The sequence below is a fragment of the Polyodon spathula genome, chromosome 14 (genome assembly GCF_017654505.1).
Source record: "Polyodon spathula isolate WHYD16114869_AA chromosome 14, ASM1765450v1, whole genome shotgun sequence".
NCBI classification, from domain to species: domain Eukaryota; kingdom Metazoa; phylum Chordata; class Actinopteri; order Acipenseriformes; family Polyodontidae; genus Polyodon; species Polyodon spathula.
Window position 1 is genome coordinate 37,955,275 of NC_054547.1, and position 24,038 is coordinate 37,979,312.

The following is a 24,038-nucleotide window of genomic DNA, read 5'->3' on the forward strand; positions in this document are numbered from 1 at the left end:
GTAAAGTGAGTGTAAATTAACTGTGCGATCTGTCGCTAAATTAGCTGAAAGCACACACCTGCCTGCGAGGATCGTTTCCATCAATCAGACCTATACAGCAGCTGATTGGCTTTTTGAGTCTCTGACTGGGCGGGACTGTGTGAAGCAAAAAATATTCAACAATTAGAAACTTTACCCGCAGCCACAAGGTTAAATGAAAGAGTGCAAAGTTATCTATAACAATGGTGTTGCGCTATTTTAATAGATATTGTTTACTTTATAAAAAAAAAAAAAATGCAAGCAATATGAATAATCATTGTTACTTGGCTCTCTGGATAGACTCGCCATCACAATTAAACAATGAAATGCATTTACTAAACTGCTCGCACAATTCACACTCGCTTTACTGAATACGTTGCAGTTTAGAGAGGATAGTTAAAAAACAGATTCTGGAGTCTGCTGACAGCCCTAACACTCACCAACCCCCAATGCAACAACAACCCCCCCTTCTCAGAAAACTGCACGTGTAACACATTCCTAAATAAACTGGCAAGGAGTTTTGCTGGGGGAGGGAGAATGCAATGGAAAATTACCAGCTTTCCACCTCGAATCTAATGCCACTCAATTGTACCTATGTTTCCGTCACCGCTCGCAGTAGCCGTCAGTTTTGAGTTTCACGTTTTCCTCAATTCATTGTAATCCCCCACTCGAGACTCCGCTGATCAGCCTGGCTCGCATTGAAAACGGGGTTTAGTGCGAGTCACACTGCGAGCGAGCGAGCGTGTAGCAGCAAACCAACTAACGCGAAAGATGGATTTTAACTTTCCCCAGTCTGCGATTTTCGCCGGGATCTCAGCATTATTACTGCAGACAATCTTGTTGAGCTCAACCGCAGTAAGTCTGGAACCATACGACCTGCTGTACGCGAGCGGCGTTGAGGCATTTTATAGACACGATTATGAGAATGTGGCGCTGTACATGGAGAAAGCCCTCTCAAGCTACACCGAGCTCCGGCAGACCAAGGTCCGGTGCAGACTCGGGTGCAATGATCAGCACCCGTTTGATGCATCCTTTTCGGACTTGGCGTTCTTCAGTGCGGTGCTCAAAAGGGCAGCTTGCTTGAACGAATGCATGGGGAGTAAAGTGGGACAACAGCTGTCTATGCACCTGGTCAGTGGGGATGTCGTTCAAGACTTCAACAGAAGGGTCCCGTATAACTATCTCCAGCTAGCTTACTATAAGGTAAGTCCCCCGGTACAGCATTCGTGTGGTGCAGCCTGTGCACTTGTTAGGTAAAGTGTTTTACAAGATATTGCTGATTCAGGCAGAGCCACTGGTGCGGGAGTGACAGGAGATACTGTAAACACCTGCACAGGTACGCGTTGGTCATAAGAATTTACACAAAAGGAACTTGCGAAATTCGGCTGCGCATGTGATATTACATTAATAAAATACAGAAGTACAATGTGTTTTTTGTGAATTACGTCATGCCTTGGAAGTTTAAGTGATTGTGCGGTATGTGTGTATTCCTAGTAGGAAGCGTTTTATGCTGTTGCAGTGACTCACCAGCTACAGCTCAGGAGAGAAACTTCCAGCACTGTCTGCGTGGTCCCTACAAACTTCCAGCTCCAAGAGATTCAAGCTTTTTCTATCGGCTGTTTGCAGCTGTACCAGTACAATATATGCTGATGGTGGTTGAAGTTGCAGCACAGTGCTTGCCGGGGGAAATAAATGATTCTTAGAAATTATAGGAAAGCCTATGCGCAGGCTAATCTGAGGTCTGAAGAGTGGGGTCCTGGCGGAAGATTGGGCAGACGCAGCATCACGCCTGTCCTGCAGTCCATCAGTACAGAGTGTGCGTTGGTAGTTAAATTTTCCAGGACCTGCACATTTTCTCTTTAGTGTTCTTTGTGCATTGTACCTGCACCTGACCCCCGACGCTCCCTTCTCTCCCGTACTACAAAAAATGCTGCCTTTTTTGTGGGGGGGTGGGGGGCAGGTTCTAGGATCTTTCAAGCTAACGGGTGGAGGAGGTTATAGGAGCTTTCTAGCTAACAGGGGGGGCAGGTTCTGGGAGCTTTCAAGCTAACGGAGGGGGGGGGGGGGGGGGGGGGGGGGGGATCTCCTCCAATAAAAACAAAGATAAAATACAGCAAAACCATTTCATCGCAATATCACAAGAGTTCTTTATACTCGCCCACTTCCAAAATAACTATCCTTCCCTAAAAATAAATAAATAAGTACAATATAAAGATATGGACAGAAGTTTTGCATCACCTACAATTTTAGGATTGAGAAGTGATTTTGATCTTTTATTTAAATCAAATCAAACTACAAAGTCTACCAAAAGCCATAATAGTAGTGCAGTATTTCATGTTAGATTTCAAAATGTCACATCTTTAATTTTTTTCTACAGTTTTTTGTTAATTATATGGGAAAACTACAAAGTGGTGGTATGTAATTTAATATGTTAACGTTAAATTAGTGAGCAGGTTTCATTCGACTTCATGAAGCACAATGAGTTCATTCTCTAGGGTGCTGCATAGTGGTAAATCGGCAGTAAATTTCTGTGTTCACATGTGGGTCTTGGCGGGTTGAAATCCTATGTTTTGGGTGGATGGTGGATTCAGCATTGCGAGGGATGCCCTCTTTGTTTTCTTGCCCAGGAATTTGATATTTGTATTCCCCCTGAAGAACTATTTATGATGTTGGTGCCAGGCCTTGGCAGAACCTTGGACACCTGCCCCTGCATCAGTGGAAATTGTTGCAAGTTTTGGGCTGTGTTCAGGTGCCTGGCCACACTGCCAAATCCTGGACTGTGTGGAGCGCTGACCTGCTACTCAAACCAGGCGCTGACCCAGTGAACAAACACACTTGTCTTGTGTCAAATACCAGGCAGGGGGATTTGAAAATGTAGGGAAACAAAGGTTTTTCACCTCAGTGTACGTCTCATAGCATTGATGAAAACGTCCAGTTCACTTGAGTATTGTTTCTGCATGTCATGTTAATTACTTTTGATCCCAGGCAACTAGCCAGTACTTATTCCTGCCGAACTGTGCATACTAATATTACATTCATTAAAAACAATTCCAGCATCTATATTTTCCCCATAACAACTGGAAATACACTGGAGGCGGCCTTATGATCAAAGTGGTTTGTTAACGAGTCGAAAGCTGTACTCATTCAAATGTGTAACATAGATAAAGGTGGCCCTGTAGGGTTGGGCTGGGTTTGACTGGGATTAGACTAGGCCTGCCTCCTCCCAGTCCAGAGGCATTGGAAACAAAAGCCAGTAGACTCTTTGCTTGGCACAGAACACACTCTCTTAGGTGAAACTTAACAGAATGTCTTCTGTGCCAGACAGCCACTTTAAGTGATGGATTTCCCTGAAAAAAAAAAGGCATTTCATTAATTATTGTTATAGAGCGTATAATCACAACTGAGTGTTTTGTTGCTCAGTTTTAAAAACGGTTGCAAATGATCCCTTTCACCATCAGCTCATGCAGCTACTGTTTTCCCAATATAGTAAAGTCTGCTGCCTTGGTATTTAAACATCACAAAGTCAATAAGACTCTGTCTCTGAGCAGCCTGAAGCAGAACCCATGCTGGATAGGATATTCTGGTAGCAATGCAACATTTAAAGTGATTTGAAGTGAAAACCACACCCAAACGATCTGCACTAGAATGCTAGCTTTGCTGTCCCGTGTAAAGCAGTAGTAGCTCCAGTGTAGTCCGGTCCAGGGCGGGTGGTTACTCTAGAGCTTCCAGCTGCTGTACTGGATCCTGTTCAACCCTGTGGAAGAGAGATACAGTACAGGGAGATGAATGCAAGCACAATCTGTAAGAGTTTGATCACAAGGTTCCCGTGTAATATAGGTTTAAAATAAAAAAAAATATATATAAAAATGAAATAAATCAGTCTGGGTCTGCGGAAAACTAGTTACAAAATCAAACACACAAATCCACCCCCCGAGAAAGATCCACAGCATTCCTTCACTGTTTAAAAATTCCAGTGCTGGACTCAGGCCTCTGGCTCAAGCGCATAGCCACAGGCACGGACTGCTTTAGAAGGGAGGTCCTTGCGTGGTTACCAATTTTAGCCGTTGTTTTATTTGGACAAATATTTTGTTTTCCTGCCACTGCTTGAATAAAAGCTCCTTGTGAATGTGTGAAAGGGCAATATTATATGGACATGAAGCACATAGCCCCCCCCCCCCCCCCCCCCAATTACCTGGTCGCCTCTCCAGCCCACAGACAGGATCAAAGGGTCTTGTTGGGCCAAGTCCACTGTGATAGACAGCAAACATGGGCTGATTATAGCTGCTGTATAGGGGGTGTTCATTGAAATGCTCTTAACCCACTTGAAAAATATTTATTTTCTGAAAATTAGTTGGATGTTCACAGCAATGCTGCATCCTACCAGTTAATTGAGCTTTGTTCTCAAAGTTACATCAATTGTTGCTTCATTTTAGTTGGCTTTTTCTATTGATTTAGTACAATGAAGTCTCTTTTGAACTGTTTGTTTGTCAAATGGCAGTGGCTCTGTAAGGGGGATGGTTAAAGCATTGTTTTGCACAATGCTGTCATATACTGCAGCCTGGTTCAGTAGTATAGCTGGCAGTTGGTTACAGCAGCATGCACACTGCAATCATACCATGTATGGAAGTTGTCTGTTATACAATTGGGTCAAAGCCATATTGGGACAGTAATCTTTATTCTGTAAAACATAACAAAAGAAGTTGCTTCCAATGGAAACGAAGCTTACTAAACCTGAATCTCTTGTGCTCTCCCCTGCAGTATAGCTCATCTCTCTGGTGATGCATCGTTACGTGTAGGAGCCCAGCTAAAGGAGTGGTTTGTATATTAGGTCTGTCTTCTTTGGCTTGGTTGACTGTTTCCATCAGTCTCCTGTATTGAGTCCGGGCTGAGAAGGCTTTCAATTCTCAGTTGAATATTCCAGGGGGCGGGTTGGATCCTCATCAGGAATGTTTCAGATTTGGGTTAGAAAGCTGGATGGTGCCGGAAATCTTTTGCTGGATCCCATTCAGAATTGTTCAGTTAAAACTTCCTAAGGAATTGGAAATTCTGATTTTGTATTTTTTCAAAATCTGTTAATTTATTTTCTTGGTGATGCTTCCAAAGTCCAAAAAGCTGCAAAACTGAAGACCTTTTCAGGAATGCCTTTTAAATGTAGAGGTTGACGTGGCCCACGATCCCATGTGACGTATAGCACGGATACGATTGGCTGTAACGCATACGTCTTGAAACCAAATGTATTCTGATTGGTTGATACCATGCTGTGTGACCTCCGACTTTATCAACAGACTAAGACAGTGTTAGTGTTAATTCTGCACAGTTCCTTTAACTGCTTGTCTGCATGCTTGGGTTTGAGTGGATTATTGCACAGCAGCAATGCACCTTTTATTGTTGTTTATGTAATATTAATTAGATAGTTAGTTGTTGACAAACAGTCCCATGTTGCATGGGGAATGTAATACATATATAAATCAAATAGATCTGATCACAATTTGATTTATTCAGCTGATTGCAAAAAATACCTTCCTTATATGTTGACAAGCAAGACATATCATTCTGAACAGCCAAAAAGACTATGATGTTTGCTATGTGAAGCAGCATTCTTATGATGTGTGTGTGTGTGTGTGTGTGTTTGTTACAGGAGGGTTGGATTAGCTGTGTGGGATGTGAATGAGTATTCATGTCATTGTGTTGCCATAGAGACCCTTGTAGTTTGGAGCAGAGGTGACCACCTCACTTTCACACACTTTTGCCAACCACAATATCCTGAAGCAACCGTTCCTTTGCAGCACCATCCAGCTTCCTCAACAGACCTGATCGTGAAGTGTGCACCTGGGTAAGATGCACTGAACCAGCATGCTTTCACATAGTACAAGGGGATCGATTAGCAGGGACTGGAAAGATATTTTTTGAGGAATAAGACCACTTGAGTCTTGAGATGGGTTTAATTTAAAAAAAAAAAAAAAAACCTGCAGCCTACAATGTGTCAGATTTAAGAAAAGAACAAATTTGCGTGCACGCATACACACACACACACACACACACACACACACACACACACACACACACACACACACACACACGCACACACGCACACGCGCACGCACGCACGCATGCATGCAGCTCTATTTTTATGCTCTAAGACAGCAATATAAGTGGTTTGATAACTTGGGTGGGAACTCTAAGTACTGGCAAAATCACACAGTGATTAATCATAACTTGAGTAAGCACGAACTCACTTGAACTTGATTTATGGCATACGGGATAAATAAATGTGTAAACACGGCAATAGTAATACAGAGAAGACTAAGGGTAAGAATACAAAACGTCTGGGAATTAAATAGACATCGGTAGTGTTTAGCCCCCCTGTCCCACCCTGTAGCCCCCCCTGTCCCCCGGACAGGGGGGACGGGGGGGACGGGACGGTGCTGCAGCAGCATCCCCCAGGTCTGACACTGGAATGAGAGAAGCCTCCAGAGAACAGCCAGGCTGCTGGTTTCCTGTTCCAGACCACAAACGAAGCACAGCTGGAGGGAAACAGAGGGACAGGGAGGGGGTGCTGTGTCGTGCTGTGTCTCGCTGGTGTTCTCTGAGAATATCACGCTACTGCAGAGGAGGAACATGTGTACAGTACAACCCTGACAGCACTGCTTTCATTAGAGCACAGTGCAGAGCACTTGGATCTGCATTTCTTTGCAATGCAAGTGCCTGCTTTCCTCATACTGCAGTGACATTTACAGGAGGCAGGATCTTCCAAAGTCCAAAAAGCTTCTAAACTAAACACCTTTTCAGTGACGCCTTTTAAAGGTAGAGGTTGACGTGGCATGCTTGGGTTTGAGTGGATTATTGCACAGTAGCAATGCACTTTTTATTGTTGTTTATGTAATATTAATTAGATAGTTAGTTGTTGACAAATGGTCCCATGTTGTATGGGGAATGTAATACATATATAAATCAAATACATCTGATCACAATTTGATTTATTCAGCTGATCACAAAAAATACCTTCCTTGTAAATCGTATATGTTGACAATTAATCACACAGTGCTTAATGATAACTTAAGTAAGCAAGAACTTGGCTTGAACTTGATATGACGCACAGGATAAATAAACATGTAAACACTGCAGTAGTAATACAAAGAAGACTAAGAATCCGAATCTCTAACTGGTTCTGCATGACTGTTTACAGACAGTGGGCTGGGGGCTGTCTGACGTGTTGGTTTCTGAATTAAAGATTTAGTTTGTAACAGGCAGCGTTGTGTGAGACGTGGAGATTTGAACGTGTTGTACTTGCACGTACCATTTAGTGTGTTCACACAGATTGTGGAAATAAGGCATTTCCTATGAGTTGTACTTTGGGATGTTGGTTCGCTAGGGACCTCTCTCTCTGGGCAGTCTGTCTTCAGATCATACAGTACTCCATCTGTTCATCATTCACAAACAGTGCTGTATGGTTGCTTTTGCTACTCCTTCTAATTAGTCTTTGACTCAATAGCATAACTGATCTCCCTTTAGTCCATGGTATCCAACAATTGATTAAAGTTTGCAGTTTTTAAACCACAGAAGCAGTCACAATGTTTTCATGTCATGCTAAGTGGCTGTTGAGTAAATGTGCTCTCATTGTTTTCTGTAGTATAATCTGCTTTGCTGTTTTTCAGCTGAACTGTTCTGTTTTGCTGTCTACACAAAAGCAAAAGTGAAATATGATTAGATTTTTTTGTTTTATTTATCAAGAGATGTGAACGTGTTTACACATGGTGTGGGGTTTGTTCGGCAGACTGAGGGAAGGATGTGGTCAAGTAGTACTGTAGTATCGTGGCTTGGTTCAGTAGAAAATAATCTAATGAGCTCCAGAATTCCACAGTCTCTTATCAACCGCAGGCCACATCTGTGGAATCAAGTTGACTTTTATCATGAAAACATCGCTGGTAAGTGCCTGCTTAAAAAGCGTTTTCTCCTTTCTCCACGCGCTCAGCACTTTATCAGCTTACTGTACTGTAGCCAACATCGGATTTAGTCATTATCACTGACCGGACTCTTTATCTTTGGCTTGATCATCACCCTTTCTCTCTCTCTTGATGTCAGTACCAGGTAAATTGTCGTTTTTACTAGAATCTAGATCTTCAACAGCATCCATGCTAAGTCCCTTCCCCCTAGTGGTTTAAATTGGACATTACCTTTGAATCCTGCTGTAGCTGCCTAGACAGACGGATGGCTACTGGTGAAGCTGGTGTGTTTTTTGTTCTGATCCTTTTATTTGGCTTTCAAGTAAAAGCATGTGCTACAGTATGTTGCCAAACAGAATCAATCATTTTGTTTGGGCTCTGGATTGAACCCCTGATTTGAAGCAATGTGAGCTGCTGATAGTGGCTTTGCCAGCCAAGGTTGGCTCGCTGAGATTTATATTTCTCCACAATGAAGGCACCGAAAGGAGTAATAGGCAGATTTTGGCAGCTGCACTGCAGTGAAATAGAGGCTATTGAATTGTCCTAATGGACTGCATTCCTTGATTGGATGCTGATTGTTTGGTGGCAGTGACTGCATCCTTCTATTTGACAGTGCTCCTATTCTGGCTCCTATTTGCTGCTAACCTCCGCTCGCCTCCTCTGATCACAGACCATAGTCTCCTAACTTCCTTTTCCAGCCTTCTCTGGGTGGATGATGAGGATTATCGCTCATTCTTGATTCTGATGCTCTTTAGCACAGTTCCCTAGTAATTTCCACTCTGCAAAACAGATGCGTTGCTTTTCAGAAGCTGTTGAAAGACCCGTTTCATTGCCATCTCAAACAGTTGCATAAATCCTCCCACACACACACATGCATCCTTTTTCTGGAAGTGTCTGCTGCTTTATAAGAATTAGCTGTTCTATGCAGTCCGAATTGAAAATATTCCACTAAAGAATGGACAGAGTTGTCAGGGTCCTTGTTCCTTTTAATACTGCTGCTTAAGTAAATGGTGCTTTCTAGCAGGGACTTTAACCTAAGTAGACTCCTTGTAACCCAGTATACGTACATAATTGTGTGGCATGAAGTTGCTTTATCACTTACAGATCTGAAGGGGGGCAGGGTAAGCCTTGCTGTGAATGAAGGGCCCCCCTTACACGAGGCCGTGACCCCTGCAGTCCAGGACGTCAGAGGAAATCCTGCTATTTTACAATCAGTATTGTTTTTGAGTCGTGCTCACTGTAAATCTGCTTGAGTTAGGAAATGAATGAAGGGCTGTTTTATAGTTCAGATTACAGTGCTCTATGATACTAAATCAGGCCGATCTAGAAAGTGTATCAGTGTCTTTTCTCCAGTGTTTCAACAGCAGGGACGGGACAAAAAACAGCAGTAAAAAAAAAAAAGGTCTTTTAAGTGGGTATTTTATTATAATTACATTTAAAGATGTAAGTTTGTGGTCTGCTAAAGTATGAGCACGCTTGTTTTTTAAATTGCTCACAGTGATTGCTTGGTCTTTTTTGTTTTGTGTTTATTGTAACTTTTGGCTTGATTTCAGAAGATTATCTGTCTGCAGGAAGCTGATGCTTGGCCATGTGTTGAAGGGGTTCCCAAGGAAATGATTTACACTTGCAGCCAAGGGGGCTTGTTGTACTGTACAGTAACTGAATTAGAGTTGTACTGCTTCCCCCTGCATTCCTGCACTCAGTGACACAGAACATTGGTTTGGCATGATACACAGTACTGAAGGAACTGAAAGAACACAAAGCCACTGTTTCAGGGACAATGGCTTGAAACCTGCTTCCAGGAGACCTAGTTTGGCACAATTTACCAAGAGTCATCTGGCAGAGGTTAACAATTGTAAGTGATGGTCATTGATTAGGGTTGACCATGTCGTTCATATATATTAATGAAAACTAAATGATTACAGTATGTTACAAAATTAGCATTGGTACTTAACTCTTTTGTGCATGAAATATTGCTTTTCACATGGGGGGAGTAAGGCTGTCATGCACTTGCGTCTTCCCTATATTCCCATATAAAGACAAGAAGAGAGCTTTGAGGTCACCGGGCATGAAAGGTCATTTTACAAGTGGTCACCAACGACTCTCTTTGAGTTCCGAATTTAACCTTTTGACTTCTTGCATTCTCCAATATTTTACAAAGGTCTCGAGTTTGCGAGTAAAGACCTTCATAAATCTGGCTACAACATAGCTCAACCTTAAGCAGTTTTTAATCTTTCTGAGAAGCAGGCTCCTATATTTCTTGCTGTGAAGATGATGATGGAGTTTGTGAGATGGGCCTGACTTCTATTTTATAAAGCTACCAGAGCTTTTATTGCTGCCACGTTCCACAGTATACAGTGTATGTTGGGTACCGTCCAAAATTCAGAAGCCTCAAGGGCTGCCAGTAATTGCCATGCTCTACGTCCACTCTATTTAGTGTAGCACTCCCAAGATTTCCAAGATCTAATCAAACCCCCCCTTTTCTTAAATACATGTGAATGCTGTGCAAGTCTCAGCCAGCACAGTACCACATTGTATTGTAACCAACACTTGCAGATTCATTTGAAGCTTCGTTGTTCCACTGATGACCTCTACCTTTTCATCTTGTGTTGCTATAGTTATGATATACAGCTTGGGGCTGCTGTGTCTCTCTGGTGACTCCTCCTGTCTGTTTTGCATTAGTTAGAACTCTAATGTTGTCATCATCCTCTATGTGGTTATAAGTTCTGACTCAGGTATTCTGGGCAGGCAGTTTTGCATCTCCCTATAGAATGAACTCATTTTGCTTGATTAAGTCGAATGAAACCAGTGCACACTTGGATACATGTTATAGAATTTGGACTGAAGATGTCTCCTCATGGTTTTATTTTTTTTTCTTGCTTCTTTTTCAATGTGATTCTTACCTATTGGTTACAATGTTGCCTAGCAATACCTATTGGTTGCAATGTTGCTTAGGGGTGGTGGGGGTGGGGGGTGGGGGTGGTGGTGGTGGTGGGGGCTTTTGAAAGTGTGATCATGAGTAGAAATTCAGTGACTTCAGGCAGCGTGTCACCAGAGAGGAATTTTAACAGCCTGAGACCAGCAGATGTTTGCCAACTGTTGACGTGTGGAGAGGAAAAATAGTTTGGGCTGAAAGGGTTGTAGACCTCGCGGTAGGATTCCTCTGCCCACCCCCTCTCCCCTAGCTGGGCATGTTTTTATTGAAATGTTGCCTCCTTACAACAAAACAAATACTTTAACAAACTGTTAGCCATCGACTGAACACATTTTACAAGCTGAACTCTTCAGAACTCTTCAAAACAGATAAGCTAACATGATAAAAGCCTCGGCACAGCTGCTTGGTACTGTATGTGTAGGGAAAAGACAACGTACATCTCGCAGAGCTGGAAATACAATGCAGTGAGACATTTGGACATGAGATTTGACCCCTCCCTGATTGGCCGATGTGTTAAAGTTTAAAAAAAAAAAAAAAAAAAAAAAAAGAAAAAAAAGTTCAAAGTAACTTTTCTGTGTTGGGTTGAATTTATAAATGTTTGTGTGCATGATGTAGTCGCTACCTCTGGCACTGATAGAATAATATAGACAGATTGGGGAGCCAGATTTGTATTTGATTTTATTAATCTACAATCCATTTTTTGTTTTTTTTTTCTCCGATGTTCTTTTTTGTACTGCTTTCCTGCTTTCCATTTCAATTCCTGCTCGGTTAAACCTAGAACCCTAGTATAAAAGGGTTAACCCTACACCTATGTTAATATTGGTGTCCCTGCGGGCACTGACTGAGACATGTATTATCCTCCTTAGGAATCTTGTACACTTGACCCCTGGGGGAATCTCTTTATAGTGGCACAAGTTAACTGAACAGTCATACATGTTCCTTTTGAGTAATGGGACTATGTCTTACAACTTCCCTGAGCAATACATTTAATCTGCAGGGCTGTTACACTGGGGTTTCTGTAGGCTTCACTCAAAACAAGCTGAAAATGTTCATCGTCCAGAGCAAGAATTGAGACTGTGGATTTAGAAAGGGACCAGTTTGGTTGACCATGCTTTTAGATTTAACTGAACGACAGAGTCTGATCTGATCAGGACTGCAGAAGAGTTGCTTTTGTAGGGGTGTGCATGTCGAGGACGACTTTCCTGCTTGGTTTTATTGGTCATTTTTGATGCACCTCTTTTAAAGAATTGCATGTCCACACAATAAACTGATGTGCATACTGTTGTATATACAAAAAAAGATTAATCTGCTGTGTAGGTACAGTACATGCTTGTGCAGTTACAGTAGACCCTCAGACGATGGCTGGTGCTTTTTGAATGGCACCAGGTAAAGATTCAATAAGCTCCTACAGCAGCAGAGGTTAGTTACAGTTCCCTGTGTTTTGCAATTCAAAAAGTAATCATTTTCATTTTCATTTTCTACTTTGCTTTTCTGCTGATTGCCACCATATGTTATAGGAAGATAAATTTAGTGGGAAACAAAGCAAATCATTGCAAAGTGAAACAGTGTAATGGGGCGTATTTAAAAACAAGGCCGTTTATGTTAATTTCACTTAATATATTTAAACTGTTGGCAGAGTTGACTGAAATGGATCTTGTGAAATCTTTGACATTGGGGTCTCCCTTGAACAATGAAAAACATGTGGGATTTAGGGGGTCTCTCGGGAATGTCTTTAACTCCAGTTTCTTCCATGCCGTTACGTCATGACCCATGCATGCAGACTCAGCAGCGAGTGTTTTTTCCAGGGCTGTGTGGATCAGGGGCTGCCAGTTGGGATGTGAACGAACGTAGAAGTTACATGTTTAAACCCCCTCTTCCGCTGGCTTGACCTGTGCAGCGCCTGGGAAATCAATTTGATTTGTTTCCTGTTTCAGACGTGGGTCTCTTGTCTTTGTCTGGCCCAGGCAGATTGATTGTGATGCAAGGCAGATGGAGAAATGATTAGTTGTCTGCTTGCCTGTTTTTTCTGTTCTTTATAGTGCCTGCATGTGTTGTAGCCAAGAGAAGCAGACCTTGTTCCAGAGTACAGTAGAGTCCAGGTAGAAGATGAATGCTAAGCATTGATGCAGCCCATCAGTTCTGTGATCTGTTGTGTGCATCGTCCGTCTCTTCTGTTTTCCTCTCTTTGTCAGCACATCTGTTTTATCCATTATTTGTTCTATTTATTTTGTGTCTGGTAAACCCATCTATCTTTGTTTTTTATTTATTTATTTTTTATAGATTCATATTTTGCTGTTGGGATTGACGTGCAAGTAATTGTCGTTAAAAAGGTCTGGATTCAAAAAGGCTTCTCTTAGATTTATTTTATTGGTCTCATTTACATTGTTTTGGAAACGTATTCAAAGCTGATTTGACACTTGATAACGATTGCGTTTCCTGTGTTTGCTTTCTCTTTTTGCAGGGTGTGTGAACTTGATTTAATCCCTGTGTGGCTCATTCTTGTTGTGTGTTTAGCTGCTGGAACTGAGCTAAATGCCAACCCCATCGCGTAAGGCTTTGTGTGTGACGTGCATGTTGTAATGGGCTCCCTGCTGCTAAAATTAAACCGCATCATACACAACTACTGCACTGAGCTCTGTTACCAGACGCATTGCTGAATCCCCTTTAGTTTAGTTTAGTAAATACACTAACTCAGCGACCAAACTAGGAATTATTGCATAGTGAAATTTACAAAAACACTGTCTATTTTAATCAGTTCCAGCACATTACTGATGAAAATTGCAATAAGCAGCATTCTGTTAAAATGAGCGTCTCACAGTGGCAACAAATGACTTGAATTTAAGTCACTGTTAGTCAAATTACGTTCAAATGAAAGCAGTTGAACAATCACAGCAGTGCTGTTGTTTACAAAATAGGAACTCTAATTGCAATTTCATTGGAATTGGGAATTGATTTTAAAAAGGAATTGGAATTGGAATTGACATCATCCCTGGATTTGCTTCTCTGCTGGAGGGTCCTCTTTGCAAGTCAGATCATCAGACTTGCTGGTGAAGCAGAATCTTTCTGTCTGAGTTGACAGCTGCAGTCTTTTGGTCTGCAGTACAGTATGACCTTGGAGGAAACTCATAAAGCAAGTATGTCTATATATTTATAACCCAGCAGCCCGTGCTGGGGTAGTTGCTCAGGTTGTTTACTCCACGCTCCCAGTTAATGCGTGAAGGACAGAGCGGTGTTTGAACAGTATGTGTGTGTGCAGCTGCCTGCTGCTCTTATCAAGAGGAGGCTCTCGCACAGGCTGTGTGATGTATAGCTGTGCCTTGTGGAGTGTAGCTGCTGTGTTTGCTCAGAAAGTTCTGTCCTTTCGCGTATCAGTGCGACGCACGTCTTAAGGGTTTGCTATCTTTTGTACAGTCTGTGAATTATTGTGGGAATCCTGGTTTTGTTTTTTTACTTGGGAGAGGGTTTGATTTCAAAGCAGGCATCCACATTGCATGATCCTGCCCTGCCCTGCTCGGTTGGCAGTTGCTTCCATATCTCAATCCTGCACAAAATACTGATGGTCTCACAAGGAACTGATTTGGCTACAAATTTCCATCCCTGATTTCCAGTATATATATAATTAGGAAGCATATGTGTTGTGGTGAAATGGGACATCTTTTCGCTATGTCCATCAGTAGTTGAAGTAGTTGTTTACCATAGCCCCAGTGCCTAAGCCCTGAGCCCTGTGGCTATAGTCTCTGCTTGGTTAAAACCAGCTCCAACATGTCTCCCTCTAGTCTCGTTCCTTGTCTGCAATGAGCTCTTGAGTTTTAACAACAGTAGTGAAGATTGGCTTGTGACCTCTTTGGGGAGGACAGCGGAGCACATAAACACTGCCAGCTTGGTAAGTCGCTTAATACCACTGCTGCTCCCTGAAGTTCAGTAACACTTGCACTATTCAAGTTGTCATACATCAAACAGTCATGTCTGAATTATTGTGTGACCATCAGTCCTTTTTTCGATCCATACGCTACAGCCCTACTTCACGAGGGAGGGTTTAGATGCTCATCAAGACACAGTGGAATATGGCTTGTGAAAGATCAAGCTTATGCCCCTGTTTAGATCATTCTCAGAGGGGTCCATTTCAAATGCACTACAGTCTCTTGACTGCACCCCACTGGAACAGATTGGCTCAGCTGGGTAGGTGGGGCTTCCTGGTTACCTCTTTACTGCTGGTCCCGGACTCATCCATCTCTGGTTTCCAGTACTGTTTACTGTTCGTTAGACGACAGTCGCTGGTTTACACAAGGAAGTAAACGGAAAAAAAGAACAGTTCCTATTTATGGGCGCCTTTCTAAGTACAGTATGATCTATAAGCTTACTTTCTTGTATAAATAATTACATGAGGCAAGTTTCAGATTAGGGTGTCTCCCTATATGGTGGTGTATGTTACAGGGCTGAAATAAACCCCAGACAGAGGAGTGCAGTGTTAACATGAGCTGCCTGGTCTTTTTTGTGGTGGAATAATGATATGACTAAGACTGTTAAAGAGAAGAGGCCTCTGGGCCAGGGACTGGTGAGGATGATGTAAGAAGGCTTAATGTCTTAGTCAGACGTATGTTACTGTGCGGTTATGTGCTGTCATTCCCTTCCTGCGGTAACTTCTTTCAAAGACAGGAGGGGCACACCTTATACATAAACACTGGAACAATATCCCATTGTGCTTGTAGCACTGACTTACCAATTTACCTGATTTTTCAGTAGTTTTATAGTTGTTGTTTTTAATCTGAATTCTCTACTGAATTAATTTGTGTGCAGTGGGTGGTCCCCCCCCCCCCCCGGGCTTCAACTCTTCAGCTCTGATCTCTGATGGGAGAACACATATCCCTGCTAGAAGCTTCTCAATGGCAGTGCTTTCTCTGCTCAGGAATCCCAAGAATCCTTGCTACTGCTCACTTTTTGGACAGGCTGTTTGTGGTGATCTGTCATCATTTTATTTTGAATTTTTTCAGTCAGGCTGTTTTTATTTAAACCCTCATTTTGTAAGTGTGCCCCTGGAGATGTCAGTGTTCTTTTAAATACGAACATTTGTTCTCTACCAGGAGCGTTGGGACAGTCTGAAGCAAGGGACTGCAGAATCTGCCCGGTTGTGGTCTGTCTATCTGTACTGAGCATCAAAAGAAACATATCACTTATATTTGAGCATCAGAAGAAACGTATCACTTTTATTTGGATAAAATTCACTAGATATGATCGAAAAATGACAAACTGTGTTTTAGAGCAGGTGCAGTGACTTTTTATTGTGCTGATTAACAACTGACATCACGAAGATGCTACAAAATGATCTGTTGATCTTGGGCAGGTGTTGTGACTCTTGGTCTCCCAGTTTGTGGCCTGTCATTGATATAGTGTGTCTGGTTATACCGTCACGCCAGGTTTGAAATCGCCTGCTGGGAGCGCTCAAGACAGCGAGCCGCAGTACGCTGCCTTTGTCCAGCCTCCAACATGCCGATTGCACGACGGCGCTGCTCTCTTGATAGACGTGGCATGTTGTTTTTTTCTGTTATTTTCTTTATTGCTTTTATTCAAGCATGCAGTTCAACAGCTGAAATCACTCCATATCCAGTGTCCAATCAACTGCGTCACTAATTAAGTGATTACGAGCATATGCTTCAGTCATAGTCACTCAAGTGTGTCATGGTCAAGGATGAATGATCAAGTGATTAAAAAGAAACCAAAAACATTTTGTCACTGTCCATCCTTATTTTTTTTTAAATAAATGTGTTATACTGATAAGTTTCTTTTGATGCTCAGAATACATTCAGTTGTACTGTATGCCATATTACACAGTATGGATGAATGTTCTGCAATATCTTAAACCATCTGTTTCAGAAACGCCTTGGAGAATCCCTCCTGTTTTTCTGGGTCAGTGTCTCTCCTCTCCAGTGACGTCCATGGTTCTTGTGCAGCTAACACACTGATCGCAATGGCCACCTGTAGCATTAGTATAAACTCTACAAGGGCAGTGGAAAGCCCTGGCACAGGACCGAGCAAGCAGCCTTTCTGAGCCCAGTCCCATGTTAACCACAAAGCTGCAAACCTCTCATTAACGATGGTGAGCTGGCTGTGTGTGGGTGGTGGAAGCAGGCTTTGCATCTCAACGCTGTCATTAGGTGTGTTAGGTTGCTTACGGCTTTGATATTGCATGTGTGTGATCTGACCCGCCTAGCTGTTTATGTCGAAAGGTTCGTTCCTGCGAAGACGTCCTACACTCAGAAACGGACTAAAGGAGTGTTTCTGTAATCCGCTCAGAGTATGAAGAGTTCTGGATTTTCAGCCTGAGAGACCTTGTAGTTCCACAGAGCAGGGATAACAAGAAAGCTACCGGTGTAACGACACGCTAGTGAATCGGTGTCACATTCATTCGTCCATCAATGTGATGGGACTGAGTCTACGCCAATGAATTGAGCAAGACATGCGGGGTGAATTTCTGTACACTGCTCTCTGCTCTACTCTGTCAAGCATATAGTAAAGCTGTTTTCTGGTCCTTACCAAAAAAAAATGTATGAAATAACTAGCATAGCAAAGCAGTCAATCAGCTACTGAAAACATATTTAAAAGTATTCAAGTCATTTCCTTCGCTATCGTTTTACTCCTGGTGCGCTCCTGTTTTTTCGCTTTGCATTTTTTAATGAAGTGCCTTTGGCTGTTTTATGCTGTATTAACTGTGAAGGCCTGTAGGAGGTCAGTGTGTTGGGACAGTGTTCTGGAAAAGGAAACATTCCAGTTAACTGTTTCTTGGCAAATGCCCTGTCCTCATGACCTATAGGCTACTTCTCATATAGTTCTGGCTCCCAGAGAGTCCTTTTGGAAATAGGGTCGTGGACAGTGCCCCTGCTTGTTATTTTTGATTATTTTTCCTTTTGTAGAGACTTTCTGGTTTAGGATTTCTAAATATTTTTTATGCTAACTGCTGCCAGTAAGTAAGCTATAGTCTGTGATCAGAGCCTGGGAGTGAGAATTGACCTTCTCGCAGCCCCTGCCCACAATACAAGAGGAGAACTGCATCCTAAAACCTCTGCTGGTAGGTACTGATAATGTTGAGCTTTTATCTAAAACAAAACCAAGTACAACAAGGAAAGTCGCTTTTTACCAAACACCTTAAATCTCTTTCAATACATTTTTGCCGAAACGGCTGTCTGTCTTTGTCCTGATGTTTTCAGAGCTGTAAATGTTAATGCAAAGGTTGTATTATGTTTCAGGAGACTTGGATTGGGGTGAAATGTACACAGTACAATCAACAGGGCTCCTCTCATCCTACAATTCGTTCTTTTTCTATTAAACTTCCACATCTTCAGACACATTGGGGCTAATTGCTCCCGTGGGGTTCTAATTCGCCAGGGTGCAAAGTGCTCTGTGGTTCAGGAGTACTATGCCAAGGTACAGCCAGCAGTCTAGGGCTGTTAACAGTAGCTGCCAGCAATGCTTGCAGTAAGGTAGCGGGGAAAATAGAGGATAGGCTTCACTGCCAGCACCCTGGTTTTTATTACAGCTTTTTTAGGTGTGCAATATAAAACCCAGCTGAAGCAAATTTAGTTGTATAAAAAAGGCTGCTTCCGAGATGGCATGCTGCATCACGGTAGAGTAGTATGATTTTAATGAAATGAATGTAAACTTAATCTACATCAGCCACCACCTTGATGTGAAAACAGTCAGGGTTTTCAATGCTTGTGTGCAGTTACAGTAAATTGTATGAAAACAGTTTACTTTTTCTCGGCTGTCTGATTAAAGGACAGTCAAAAGAGTTAAAGGAGAAATGGTAAACAGGTTCTTGAATATTGCATTCCTTTTATACTGTTTGATTAGTATGTGCAGCACAGCACAGCCATCTGATTTCTGTAGAGCACCAAAGCACCTTCAGTGCACTGTGTTCTTCTACAGACTGCAGGCAGTGTCATTATCACAGTCTAACAAGGTTATTACACGTTGTGGCACCAATATCCGACAATGGCTGAGTGTCTCAAATATTAAAAGGCTCTTTTCAAGGGGAATCTAGCCTTGTTTTCTCAGCCTCCTGTGCTTGCCAGTGGTTTGGTGCAGAGGCAGTTCAGACATTTGAAGTGTAATAAAATATACCTACTGTAAATATAAAACCAAGGCTGTAGGGATGCAGCGTGCAAAACCACACAGAAACCTCTCGGAATCCAGGCAGATTGATTGCGCTGTTCAGTTTTAATTCGTACATTTTACATTTCCCCGGAGAAGGTCTAGTGAGTGGAATATGGTTCGCAGTATGAATGGTGGCATTGTCTGGGTATGGAAAGTGCGGTATCTCCTTTGTAGGTTTTTTAAAGGCCTGTTGTGTGTGAACAAAACTGTGTGGAGCCCCCCCGAGACCTGGTCACTTGGGACCTTTTTAAACATCTCATTTCTAGCTGTCTTATTGCATGTGCTTTTTTTGTTTTGTTTAGTTTTTTTAGTTTTTTTTTAAAGATACCTCGTACAACATAACATTTCAGGGAGCAGTTTTTTTCTGCATGGCAGTGTTGTTGGGTAGCGTCACTATTTAGATTAGTTGAATAACAGGCTCCACTGTCTTCATTTGGTTACGATAAGTGTTCTAGCAATGGTAGAGGATGATTACAGAGTCAGGTGGCCATTTCTTATTGAGGGATCCCATGATGAGGTCAGTGTACAGTACAGTATACATTTCTTATTGAGGGATCCCATGATGAGGTCAGTGTACAGTACAGTATACATTTCTTATTGAGGGATCCCATGATGAGGTCAGTGTACAGTACAGTATACATTTCTTATTGAGGGATCCCATGATGAGGTCAGTGCACAGTGTACAGTACAGTATACATTTCTTATTGAGGGATCCCATGATGAGGTCAGTGCACAGTGTACAGTACAGTATACATTTCTTATTGAGCGATCCCATGATGAGGTCAGTGCACAGTGTACAGTGTACATTTCTTATTGAGCGATCCCATGATGAGGTCAGTGCACAGTGTACAGTACAGTGTACATTTGTTGTTGATCTCGTGCTAGTTGGTAGTCTATGGGGAGAATCCCCAAACACCCAGTTTTGGAAAAGATTAAGAACCAGCTTTCTGATTGCCCCCTGGCTGGGGACTCCTGTACATGCAGTGAGCTGCTTCATTTTTATAATACTTAATTTTTCGAGTATTAGGGATGTAAAAATAACATTGCTGTGAAATGTATGCTTTTAGAAACCTTTATATAAATCCCAGGAAAAGCACAGAACAATTTATCCAGCGTTTAATCAAGACTACAGTACGTACAATACTTTTAAATCAGACTTGGATGTATTAGATTAGACCTATCTCCCAGTAGTGATGTGCTGTCAGTGAGCTGCTGTATGGGTGTAGCAGTGTACCACTTTACAGAATGTTCCTTTAGACAGGGGAGTCCACCCTCTGTAGAAGATAGGATTCAGCTTTGGGTTCATTGCATATGTTCTATACCTTGTCTCCACAGACGGGACCTTACAGCTGTCTGAATAAATGGATGAACCAGCCCAGTACAAGCAAAAGTTTGTGGTTTAGTTTTGTTCCATTGCCCTCCTGACCTTCTGTGCTATATAATTTAATATGGGATGTGTTCTGTTTCTCTGTTCCCCCAACACAAGCTGATCTTTATGTGGGTTGAAGGGAAAGTGTATCCTTCTAAAAATAAATAAAGGATCTTGGACATTACCTTATTAAATTAACATGTGTGGTTTCATTGAGTGCTGACGCTGCACTGTAGGGAGAGAATACAGTGTGGCCGTGGAGGGCGTGTCCTGTGTGGGAGGACCTCATTCCATTGCCTGTGATGTCATCGTGACCTCATTCCATTGCCTCTGACGTCATCGTGAGAATGTTGTGTGGGAGCTGGATCTGAGCCATGGATGCTGTCTTTGTTGGTATGGGTACAGACAGGGATTGGGTACAGGGCAGTGAGGAGTGATGGGTTAGATTTGTGAAGGATCCTATTTGTTGGTAAGGTCACAGACTGAGGATTGTGGGTACAGACAGGGATGGGTACAGGGCAGTGAGGTGGGTTAGATTTGTGAATGACCCTAATGTTTGTCCCTTCACCCTATTTAATGAAGAAGTTGCTGTGGGAGATGGAACAGTCAACATCCTCTTACTGGGTAGCTTTACGTAGCTGTATGCTGTATTTTGTAATGTGAAATCTGGAGAGATGGCAGTGGCGGACGTCCTTCTTATCTCATGTCAGTTTCTCCTAATTGTACTCGAGGAGGAAAGGATACCTTTTTGGATCTAGCTTAAACTGTGTGCTTCTAGCAAACAGCTGGGATGGCTGTTGTGATCCTGATAGAGTGGAGAGAGAGCCTGCAGGCCTGCTTCAGCTTCTCGTGTTCCCAGTGGCTGTGAGCCCTCTCAGGTGGGTGGCTCTGACTGCCAGACTATGGGTCTAGAACTTGCTCACAATTGTTTAGTAAAAGTGCGCACATTATGCAAACTTTAACAAATCATGTTGTTTACATAGTCTGGCCAAATGTATAAGTGATTTGCAAATTACATTTCTCCCTGTTTTTTTTTTTTTTTTCCAAGTTTGAATACTCCAGATTCATGATTAACTGCTTTTGATTATATAATGTATTTTCTCGTCTCTGCTTGTGCAGAGTAGCTGGTGTGTGAGGCTGTCTTTTGCAAGGTCAGAGTTAGTTTACTGTGTGTTTTTAATTGGAACCATAACTTCAGGAAGTTAATTGTAAGTGCTTACTAAATGATCTGTCTGATCTGAAGGCCTGGGTTCAAATCTGACTTCTGCTGTTTGAACATGTGTATCTACAGGTGATTAATTGGACTGTAGAAAACTGTGCCAGCCCTGCACGCATAACAAATTAAAAATAAATAAATACATCATTTAAATAATCAAAGTTGTTGGAACAATTTGTGTCTTCAGTGCTTAGGAAAAGGATGGCGTGCGCATGTGTTTCAAATGTGTTTCGATTTTTTTATTTTTTATATAACAGTTTAAAAGGCGGTCAAGTTTTCAATGGAAGCCTCTTGTGTTGAGGGCAGAGAGCAGGGCATTGTCAATGATCATCTGTAGCACTAGGAAAGCAAACCCCGGGGGTTTAATTTGAGATCATTAGCACTGCTTAAGTCACTGTTCATTTCCAAGTGCTTGTTTAGAGAGGTGTAGGTTTCAGCTAGTGTTTCATTAATTACTTTGGCTTTTTTCTGTTCCTGAATGGGACTGTCAGTTCAGCAGCACAGGATAAAGCAGGAGGGAAACGAGAGAGTATTTCTGTGTATGTATGGAGAGGAGATGCAGGCGGTTTATCATAGGGAATGTGATTCATAAACCAAGATGAAAGAGCAGCTCACTGGTGTGGTGTGGTGTGGTGCGGTGTGGTGTGACCTGTGGAGTGAGCAAAGAAAGGCAAACGGCTCCTTCTGAGCCAGAGCTTTTAATACATATATCCCCCTCTTTAGCAATTTAAGCTCTGCTATTTGTAGACTTTTTGGATGAGGACCTACTTCCAGTATGTGTACCCTACCGTAGCAGGAGCAGTTGAAGTGGTCAGGGCGGGGGACAGCGTGTTGCTTTAAGGCCGTGGCGCCTGCCTGTAATTCTGTATAGCCGTACTATCGTCTGCTCCTCTGGGCACACAGGCTCCTTGTTTGGCAGAGTATTTTACAAATCTCACCCGGAAATCTTCCTGTCGCTGTTTCTTTTAAAGGAAAGCCAATTTTTGTTACCAAATGGGGGGTTGAAAATTGTGAATTAGGAAAATGACAGACAAAACAAACCTGTGGATTATTACTTGCTTTTTTTTTTTGCTCATGAGTTATTTGAAACAGAGTGTTCTGCCAATCTCTATACAGAACTTGAAAACATTTTATACATTCATTCTGGATGGAACATTTAGAATGTTTAACAAGCTTGGAAGTTTTAGGAGCCGAGTGGCTGTGAATGATTACCTTGGCTTGCAGTTTTGAGTTGATTACAAAGGCTTCCTTCATTGCTTTGACGAAGACGACCTCCTACATGTGATTCAAGTGCCAAGAGGAGGAGTTTTAGGACTTAACCCTTTACTATTATGGCTGCTTCACCAATGGACATTGTTTCATGGTTCAAATATAATTATAAATATGAGCAAGGAAGGTTGACAAACTGGTCCTCCACAAAAAACAATACACTCATAAAGATTTGTCTGGCAGATTCCCAAAAAACCAGGACACAAGGTCAAACTACATGCAGGTGTGTGACGTTGCTATGACAACCTGGAGGCCATTAAGACAAACAAATAAAAACATTAGGGCCGATGGGTTAAAGCCTAACCCAACCAGCACAACAGTACAGGGATATGACAATGCGGAAAAAAACATGAGCTTTTCTGGAAGTAAAACATTCATTGTGCTTTTTTATTATTATTTTTATTACCTCTGCTTTTCATAGTTCAATCAATCAGTCTTTATTTTCTCTAGCACCTTTCATTGTGGTCCACCATCACAAAGTGCTTTACAAGATAGTGAGGAACAAGGCATAGTACATTAAATACAGTGAGATACAGTGTACAGTGCATTAAATACATGCATAATACATTCAATACAAGCATAATACATGAAATACAAGGCTAGGATGTGAATTCTTAACCCTGTGGATGCATGTGTCAAACCTGAAATAGCAATTTAGACAATAGCTAATAACAGATATTAGGCTTGATTTGATTGATTCATTCATTCGCAGTTCTAGAACTAATCTTGGGCAACCTTACCTAAAGCATCATTAGTAGTTCAGGATTCGTGCTAATCATTAATAGTTGGTTTCACAGACCCTAATGTTAACTTAATTAATGTAGTCCAATATCTCCATTCCAATAGTGCTGATTTGGTTCAGAAATGGAAATTCATCTGTGTCTACAGAGGTGTAATTTGTAAGCCATGTATTCACCCCCTAGAGCATGTGACTCGACTGCATCACCTCTAGTTCTCGCTTCTTCTGAAAGGTACCGCTGGCCTGCATATACAGTAACTGTTAACACTGTAGTCAGTCCTTGCATTTGTGCTTGCACGATAGTAAGTGTGCAGTTTGAAACAGCCAACGTTCACGTGAATGATTGATCTCCCTGCCGGGTAGCGGCGATACCTCTGTAGGCTTTGCATGTCTCAGTTGAG

At 42.1% G+C, this 24,038-nt stretch overlaps 1 protein-coding gene across 3 annotated transcripts in view; it reads left to right on the forward strand.

Moving 5' to 3' along the window:
* The first annotated feature begins 322 nt into the window (after window positions 1-322).
* Window positions 323-24,038, forward strand: part of LOC121327002 (prolyl 3-hydroxylase 2-like) — a 38,471-nt gene continuing 14,755 nt past the window's right edge. Inside the window, exon 1 of one of the 3 annotated variants that reach the window (XM_041270735.1) lies at window positions 323-1,221. In XM_041270735.1, the coding sequence (XP_041126669.1) occupies window positions 790-1,221 (432 nt within the window). In that variant the 5' untranslated portion in view covers window positions 323-789. Of the gene's footprint in view, window positions 1,222-7,792; window positions 7,944-13,947; window positions 14,031-24,038 lie in introns of those variants that run through there. The other 2 variants (XM_041270736.1, XM_041270738.1) reach the window with 2 other exon arrangements.